Genomic DNA, 9,177 nt, shown 5'->3' with positions numbered 1-9,177 from the left:
TATTATAATTATGATGGACTTAATTTTATTATCACACCGTTGGCATAGGTGGATCCCATTAATTGGGATATGTAGATGATAGCTTAATAACATGCATATACATTTAGAGGTGTTCACAGATTCAGAAACTAATATAACATCTCTTTCTCCATCTCTCTGATTCTTTTTCTTTGTTTCTCTCTCGGTCTCTCTCATCTTTCTTTCTTGTTGTTTTAAAGTTTTTAAAAGGAGACTCTCCCTCCCTCTATCTCTCTCCATTAGTGCTAAGGCTGTTTGTCACACTGCTAAATTTGCGGGGGCCAAATTCGTAGTTTAACAGCACGTCTGCCTTGATCATGTTCAGCAAGTCGAGCAGCCTTTGAAATGTTGATTATGCAGCTCCACTACTGCGCATCTCACGCACACCAGTGATAGATCCCTCTTGGTGCACCATGCATCTGTGGATCTTCAGCAAAGGATGCAGTCCAATGCCTCCTCCGGATCTGACACCCAATGAGCAACATCTAAAGGATGTGGTACCGAGCACGAGGTCTCCCTACCTCGCGTTGCCACCACCCCTGGTCAGCCAATGCTTCACAAAAATATTGACATCGACTCTATGTAAGTTGTCACCTAAGACCAAGACGAGAGTAGCTTCCCGAATGCATCGGTATCTGTGCATGTCCGCCGTCATTCATGGCACATCCACCGTTATTGGTGTGAATCTGGCACTGTCCATATCAGTCACCACTTGGAACACAGCTAGCTGGCGCCCCACAGCCATGCAGAACTCATTGCATGTACTAAGCATGAGCCCATAGGATTCATTGCCCCTCAGGATCCCCTACAGCAGCTGAACCTAGGGTGTAGATGTTGGGTACACGGCCAGCGCAACGAAAACCCAAACAGAATGTGGGCCTCAATAGTGTTTTCTTGATGGCGACAACATTATGATGATGATCATCCTAATTATCCTCTAAATTCTTTCATGCACTAACATGATTTCAAGAGTTTTTTTTGGTATTAAAGGTGTGTTTGTTTGGATGTGTTAAGGCTTACAAAATGTAGACTTCCTTATTGATATGATGTCGAGAAAATGAGAATTTTGGTCAGCTTCAGTCTATGGTAGCAAAATTTTAAGGATATTTTTATTGAAAATGATGTTATTGAGGCGCTAGATGATATGAGACATAAAGGTATTGATGATGCTGGATGGAGACAGATGCAAATGAAGGTATCAAGTCCAAAGAGAAGAAGAAGGGTTGGTCCAAGTCTAGGGCCAACTGGTTAAAAAAGTAGGAATGACAGAGATGTCATGCAAAAGGGCACTTGAGTTGAGATTTTCCTAAGCTCAAATATGGTGAGGCAGCAGGAGGGTCAAGTTCAGCTAACATCACAAGAGTGGATGTCAGTGATGATGGTGAAATCTATTCTGCCTGAGTTGCAGTTGAAGAGTTGGTGGGCACGTGAATCCTTGATTCTAGCTATTCTTATCATGTGTCCACGCGCTGACTGGTTTGACTCTTATAGGAGTTCGATGGGGACAGTTTCTATGGGAAACAATGTTCTATGCAAGGTACTTGTCATGGAAAATATGAAGATTTGAATGAGAGTGTTGTGCTAAGTGAAGAAGACTCCTTGACAGAATGGTGAGACAAAATGCATGAATTGCACTACTACGGAGAGGGCACAATGTTTGAGGTTGAATGTGGGATTGGGCAAGGAGTTCTGGGGTGGGGGTAGTGAATATGATTGTTTATTTGATGGTTAGATTGCCCAATTCTGCTCTCGGTTGTAAGGTTGATGAAGAGGTATGGTTTTTCAAACCTGCTGACTATTCTAGTTTTCTTACTTTTGGATGTCCAGGTTTATGCACTCATTCCTGCTGATGAAAGATAAAAAATTGATCCATAGTCCAAGTGGAGCATTCTTTCGTGCTATGGAAACAGAGTGAAGGGCTATAGGTTGTAGGATCCTGAAGCAAAGATGAGTGTGTTCAGTTGGGATGAGACCACATTTTGAAACCATCCCTTGCTGAGGCATAATCTAAAACATTATAGGATAATCCTGTGGAGAAGATGAATTGGACAGAGGTGGAAAATCCATCTTGTCTGTAAATTGATAAAATTGCTTTATAGATTAAATAAATCTTTGAAGCATTGGTACACAAAATTTGACTCCTATACAATGCAGTATAGCTACACCAGGTGTGAGTTTTATTTTTATGTTTACTTGAGGGGGTGTGTTGATGGGTCATTCATTATTTTGATGCTCGATGTGGATGATATGATCATTGCTCAAAGAACTTACATGTGATTACAAGGTTTAAGACATTGTTGGGGGAAGAATTTGACATGAAAGATCTTGGAGCTGCCAAGAAAACTCTTGGTATGGAGATCTATGGGGGCCGTGAGAAGAATTCGACATCGTTTCAATAGATCTAAAGCTCAGTGGTCAAAGAAAGAGGACAATGTAGCTGGCATGAAGTAATTTTTTTATATTAGTGCTGTTGGTTCTCTTACGTATGATATGGTATACACGTGGCCAGATATTTCTCACATAGTTGGACTTGTCACCATGTTCATATACAACCCAGGGAAGGAGCATTGGAATGCAGTAAAGTAGTTTTTTTGATATATATAAAGGGCATAATGAGAATTTGGACTCTTTGAGAAGCAAAGTTCCCTATCAGGAACAAGCTTTGTTGATTTTGAATTTTCAAGTGATTTAGATCATCAATTATTTGAGAAGGGATATGTATTCCAGGTGGCTTGTGAATCTATGAGATGGAACCCATCACCACAATATACTGTTGTGCTATTTACAACGGAGTACATGGGAGCTAGTGAAGTGGCAAATGAGGCCTTGTGGTTGAAGGGATTGATAAATGAGCTCGGCATCCTAAAAGGAGGGGGGGGGGTGTTGTTCCTTTAGTATGCAACAGTTAAGAGTGATATATGATTTGTGAAAAATCATGTGTACTATGCATGTTCAAAACATATTAATGAGTGGGATTAACTGACTGGGGGAGATTTCTCGAAAGGTGCACCAGGAGGAGAATGCCGCTGATAAGTTGATGAATATGATCACAAGTTCCATCCGTACTTGGAATTACTGCACATGAGGCGATATGTGATTGGGCTGGGCCATCTGGCAAGATGGAGATAACTGGAATGTGTCAAACCCCTCAGCCCTATGTCATGAGATTGAGGGGATCGACTCGGCACATGCAATTGGCAGTTGCAGATAAATAAAAATAGGATCGCGCCTAGTCGTTAAGGGATCAGTAAGGCGTTAATGGGTGTTAATTTTAAGGCCGTGATTCCTCTTATTTTTTTCATCCCAATTATTGGAGTCCTTTCAATGTTATTTTAGGAGTCTCTCTGACACTTCATTAGTGCTAACTGCTAAGGGTGTTCTCTTGATGGTGACAACACGAGCACGTGATGAGGCTGATGATGACATCTATTGAGGGTATTCTCTCTCTCTATCTATCTCTCTCTCTCTTGGAGTCCTTAAAATTTTAGGAGTCTCTCTGACTCTTCATTAGTGCTAACTGCTAAGGGTGTTCTCTTGATGGTGACAACACGAGCACGTGATGAGGCTGATGATGACATCTACTGAGGGTATTCTCTCTCTCTCTATCTATCTATCTATCTCTCTCTCTCTCTATCTCTCTATTTCTCTCTATCTGTGCCAGTTGTATCTCTCTCTCCTTAACCATCTCTTTTTCCCAGTCCTTTTTCATTTCTCCCTCTCTGTCTCCCACTCGTTATCATCTCTCTTTTGCTCTCCCACTCCTTTCTCATCTCTCGCTGTCTCTCTTTCTCTCTCTCTCTCTCACTATTTTCCAATCTCTCTCTCTCTCGTTTCTCATCACTCTTTCTTTATTTTCTCTCTCCCACTTGTTTCTCATCTATCTCAATCTCTCTCTCCCTCTGCCTCTTTTCGTCTCTCCCTCTGCCTCTTATTTTTTTTCATCCCAATTATTGGAGTCCTTTCAATGTTATTTTAGGAGTCTCTCTGACTCTTCATTAGTGCTAAGGGTGTTCTCTTGACGGTGGCAACACGAGTACGTGATGAGGCTGACGACGACGTCTATTGAGTGTATTCTCAGATACACTTCCTCTCTTTTTGCCCAACAGTACTCAATCTCTCTCTCTCTCTCTCTCTCTCTCTCTCTCTCTCTCTCTCTCTCTCTCTCTCTCTCTCTCTCTCTCTCTCTCTCTCTCTCTCTCTCTCTCTCTCTCTCTCTCTCTCTCTCTCTCTCTCTCTCTCTCTCTCTCTCTCTCTCTCTCTCTCTCTCTCTCTCTCTCTCTCTCTCTCTCTCTCTCTCTCTCTCTCTCTCTCTCTCTCTCTCTCTCTCTCTCTCTCTCTCTCTCTCTCTCTCTCTCTCTCTCTCTCTCTCTCTCTCTCTCTCTCTCTCTCTCTCTCTCTCTCTCTCTCTCTCTCTCTCTCTCTCTCTCTCTCTCTCTCTCTCTCTCTCTCTCTCTCTCTCTCTCTCTCTCTGCCACTTGTTTCTCATCTCTCTCCCTCTCCCTCTCTCTCATTTGTTTCTGATTTATCTCACTCTCTCTCTCCGTCTGCCTCTTTTCGTCTCTCTCTCCCACACGTATCTCATCTTTCTCTCTCTTTTTTCTCTCTTTCTCTCTCTCTCTCTCTCCCTCTTGTTTCTCATCTCTCACTCTCTGTCTCTATCTCCCCCTCTCGCCAACTCGTTTCCCATAACTCTCTATGACCCTACCCCGCCCACTCGGTTCTCATCTCTCACTCTCTCTCTTTCTCTCTCTATCTCCCTCTCCATCCACTCGTTTCTCATCTCTCTCTCTCTTCCTCTCTCTATCTCCTCTTCCTCCACTCGTTTCTCATCTCTCTCTCTTCCTCTCTCTATCTCCCTCTCCCTCCACTCGTTTCTCATCTTTCTCTCTCTTTCTCTCTCCATCTCCCTCTCCATCCACTCGTTTCTCATCTCTCTCTCTCTTCCTCTCTCTCCCACTCGTTTCTCATCTCTCTATCTCCCTCTCTCCCACTCGTTTCTCATCTCTCTCTCTATCTCCCTCCCTCCCACTCGTTTCTCATCTCTCTCTCTTTCTCTCTCTATCTCCTATCTCTCGCTCGTTTCTCATCTTTCTCTCTCTATCTCCCTCTCCCCTACTCGTTTCTTATCTCTCTCTCTATCTCTCTATATATCTATCTCTCCCTCTCGTTTCTCATCTCTCCCTCTCCCCCTCTCCCTCCCTCTCGTTTCTCATCTCTCTCTCCCTCTCCATCCCTCTCGTTTCTCATCTCTCTCTCTCTCCCTTGCCCTCTCTCCGACTCTTTTACCATCTCTCTCTCTCTTTCTTTGTATCTACTTCTCGCTCTTTTTTTCTCTCTTGAAACTACAGCGAGAGATAGAGACAAAAAACACTTCGAGTTCTTCAAATCTCAACAGTTTGAACGCACTGGGGCTGGAGAGAAAGAGAGATGATAAGGCCTTAAGCATAGAGTTCTTCATGTTTCAGAGCTTGAACAGATCATGAACTAAAAAAACATCCATAGCAAGAGGAATGAATAGGAGAGAGAGATACATATAAGTATATTATGGAGAGAGAAATGCCTCCTGTTTAGAGAGATATGAATAGAGTGAGGTAGAGGAGAAAAAGTTTGAGTTCTTCGTTGGGTCAGAGCTTGAACAGATTACAAACAACTGAAAAGCATCTGGTGAAAGAGGGAAGAAGAGGAGAGAGAGATAAATAGAGACATTAATATTTATATAGAGAGAGGTGTGAAAAACCCATCAAGTCATAATGCATTCTTCAAATCTCAGAGTGTGACAGAGTTTGAACAGATAATGAACAACTGAAAAGCATCCAGTGCAAGAGGGATCAAAGAAGAGAGAGAGATAGATATAGATACATATATATACATGGAGAGACGGATGTGATAAATCCTTAACGTCATAATGCGTTATTCAAATCTCAAGAATTTTAAAAGATCTCAAACAACACAAATGCCTCCTTGGTTAGAGAGATATAGATAGAGAGGTGGATGATAAAAATATTGAGTTCTTCGTGGGTCAGAGCTTGAACAGATCATCAACTGAAAAGCATCCGATGAAAGAAGGATGAAGAGGAGAGAGACATAGATATAGATATAGACATATATATAGAGAGAGAGATGTGATGAACCCATGAAATCATAATGTATTACTCAAATCTCAGAGTTTAAAAAGATCTCAAACAACAGAAACGCATCCTGGGTTAGAAAGATGGACAAACAGATTGACTGAGAGAAATGAATATATAGATGGGAAAGATGGATGAAGAGGAGAGAGACATAGATATAGATATACACATATATATAGAGAGAGAGATGTGATAAACCCATGAAATCATAATTTATCGCTCAAATCTCAGAGTTTAAAAAGATCTCAAACAACAGAAATGCATCCTGGGTTAGAAAGATGGACAAACAGATTGACTGAGAGAAATGAATAGATGTATGGGAAAGATAGTGAGAGAAATAAGAGAGAGAGAATAAACCAACCACGACAGCCCATCACGCTATATATATATTGAGAGAGAGAGATGGATCGCTAGGATAGATAGACTAAGAGAGAGAGATGGAGAAAAAACCGATCACGGCAGCCAATCAGATTACTCACATTCCAAATTGTTTTCCCAAGTTCAGGAACTTTATTACATGATATTCAACATATAAACATCAGAAATTACCCTTCCTGACTGAGCTTCACCACCGTGACCGGGCAGCTGGCGTTGTTCACCACGTAGTTGCTAACACTTCCCAGGAGCACTCTGCATAAAAACAAGATCAAAACAATTCTAAAAAGTCAAGAACACGAAGCAAATTAATCAAATTGTCATAATCTAAGATAGGTTTGGTTCTTGCCGTTTGATCTTGCCGAGCCCTCTGTTCCCGATGATGATGCAGCTCAAAGGGATGTGATCAACTGCCTCCAAGAGCTTCTCTCTTGCGTCTCCATATAACACTTTCAGGACGATCACCACCTAAAAACAAGATCAAAGGGGAGGAAAATTCAATTATTTTCGATATTTTTTCGTGTTCTTCGTCTTGGATCATGAATTCACCTCTTTCTGTTTCGCCAAGTCGTTGACGATGTCCAGAGTCTCGGGGTCGGGCTTGATGCCATACTTCCTCTGAATCGACGGGTCGGGAAGCTCACTAAGAGGGATAAGCGCTGAGAAAGAAAAAGTTTAATTATCAGATATTTTAATGATGAAAATTTTGTACTCATATGAAAGGTCCTTAAGAATTTCTGAAAAGGATGAGAGCGACAATAGAGTCTGTACACGGAATTTCAGAAAGAAGCAGTGAGATAAAAATTTTAAAAATCATATCATCATTAAAAAATTTTCTTCATAAAAGATTCTTGATAATTTCAGAAGGGTCTGGGGCCACAATAGAATCTTCTAATTTAATTTCAGGAATAAGCGTGAGATTCAATTATTTTCATTAAACTAAAAATTTCAACCCATGCAAGGTTCTTAAAAAAATCGTCAGGGGATGAGGACGAAAGTATAATAAGTGAAACAAGCGCTGAGAAAAAAAAATGTCCAAAAAATGAAATTAACAGTAAAAAAACTCTATTCATAAAGTTTTCTTCATAATTTTAGAAGCGGATGGTTGCAACAACAAAGAATCCACAACCCATCGATAAAATAAAGAGGAATAAAATTCTAGTATTCGCAGAAATAAGAACACGTTAAAAATTAAATCACCCATAGCAAGGGATTCGACAACCTGAAACTGGAATTAAGATTCCAAAGAAACACAGAGGATACAGAAGTTACAGGATTGATCGCAAAAAGTTCTTAAGAATTTCAGAAGGAGATGAGGGCGACAATAGAATCTGTGAACCGAACTTCGGGAATAATCGCTAAGAAAATAAAACGATTATCTACCCATAGAAGGTTCATAAGAATTTCACGAGGAGATGTGGGCGATAATAGAATCTCTAAACAGAACTTCAGAAATAAGCGAAGAGAAAAAAACAAACAATTTTCTATACGTAAAAGGTTCCTAAGAATTTCATGAAGAAGATGAGGGTGATAATAGAATCTGTAAACCGAACTTCTGAAATAAGCGCATAGAGAAAAAAAAACAATTGTCAGAAATAAGGTTCCTTAGAATTTCATAAATGATATGAGGGCGATAATAGAATCTTTCAACCGAACTTCAGAAATAAGCGCAGAGAGAAAAAAAACACTTTTCTATACATAAAAAGCTCCTAAGAATTTCATAATGAGATGAGGGTGATAATAGAATCTTTGAACCGAACTTCAGAAATAAGCGCAGAGAGAAAACAATTTTCTCTCCATAAAAATGTTCTTAAGAATTTCAGAAAGGAATGAAAAGAAATCCAACTATCTGGAGATCAGAAATAATCAACAAAAAACAACCAACCCATCGACGAAGAAATACGAATAAAACTCAATAATCAAAATAAAAAAGAGCCCACCTCAAAATCAAACAAGAATCTCGAATTAGAGATCGAAATTCCAAGGAAAAACAGAGGATTCATTCAGAAGGTTAAAAAAAGGGGCAATCTTACGAGATCCCGAGGCCTCCCAGAGCTGCGTCTCGCCGCCCTCGTACTGACCCTCCTTGAGCACGTTTACGAGGATCAGATGATCGCCATCTCTCACAACGTTGTTCACTGTCCATCTCAACGCCTCTTTGCTGCATGCCGAGAAATCCACCGCCACTCCCACTCTCCTATCTGCAAGCGACATGGCTCTCTCTCTCTCTCTCCTCCTCCTCTCTCTCTCTCTCTCTCCTCTTCTCTCTCTCTCTCTCTTCTACTCTGTCTCACTCTCTCTCTACCTCTCTCTCTGCAACGAAGAAGAAGAAGAAGAAGTCAGACAGAATTCCCGTGGTGATGAATATCCTAAAATTGGGGGTGGGTCCCACGGAAAGGGCTTTTAGGTAATTTCAACAGATTTCGGGCCTGGGCTTTTTTTTAGGTTGCTTGGGCCCGTCAGTTTGGACGGATGATGATCCTTCATTCATCGTCAGCAGTCGTCGTCCCCCCGTCGTCTGTCTACCTCTTCGATGGACACCGTCCTCGATGACGATGAATTCAACGGCGTGTCGTCACCTAATCTGTAGTTTGGACGGATGGCGATCCTTCGTTCGTCATCCGCAGTCGTCGTCCCCCGTCGTCTGTCTACGTCT

At 41.2% G+C, this 9,177-nt stretch overlaps 1 protein-coding gene across 1 annotated transcript; it reads right to left on the bottom strand.

Annotated features, from left to right (window-relative positions):
* Window positions 1–6,584: 6,584 nt before the first annotated feature.
* LOC144714448 (Adenine nucleotide alpha hydrolases-like superfamily protein) lies at window positions 6,585–8,853 on the bottom strand. Its single transcript, XM_078589195.1, has 4 exons — window positions 8,555–8,853; window positions 7,071–7,180; window positions 6,871–6,989; window positions 6,585–6,776 (listed from the first exon to the last, which is right to left on the bottom strand). Exons 1-4 carry the CDS (start codon window positions 8,733–8,735, stop codon window positions 6,692–6,694), a joined length of 495 nt encoding a protein of 164 aa, XP_078445321.1. The 5' UTR covers window positions 8,736–8,853; the 3' UTR covers window positions 6,585–6,691.
* Between the last annotated feature and the right edge of the window lie 324 nt (window positions 8,854–9,177).

Source organism: Wolffia australiana, chromosome 17, assembly GCF_029677425.1.
Source record: "Wolffia australiana isolate 7733 chromosome 17, ASM2967742v1".
Taxonomy (NCBI): Eukaryota; Viridiplantae; Streptophyta; class Magnoliopsida; order Alismatales; family Araceae; genus Wolffia; species Wolffia australiana.
The sequence above is the reverse complement of the archived record's forward strand: the minus strand, read 5'-3'. Positions and strand labels throughout refer to the sequence as shown.

Bases quoted from the DNA above. Each gene is read 5' to 3' on its own strand.
- LOC144714448 (XM_078589195.1), bottom strand. From the start codon at position 8,735: ATGTCGCTTGCAGATAGGAGAGTGGGAGTGGCGGTGGATTTCTCGGCA. The intron at 7,181-8,554 runs GTAAGATTGCCC...TTTCTTTCTCAG, and splicing joins CTGGGAGGCCTCGGGATCTC to CGCTTATCCCTCTTAGTGAG. The intron at 6,990-7,070 runs GTGAATTCATGA...TCTTGTTTTTAG, and splicing joins ACTTGGCGAAACAGAAAGAG to GTGGTGATCGTCCTGAAAGT.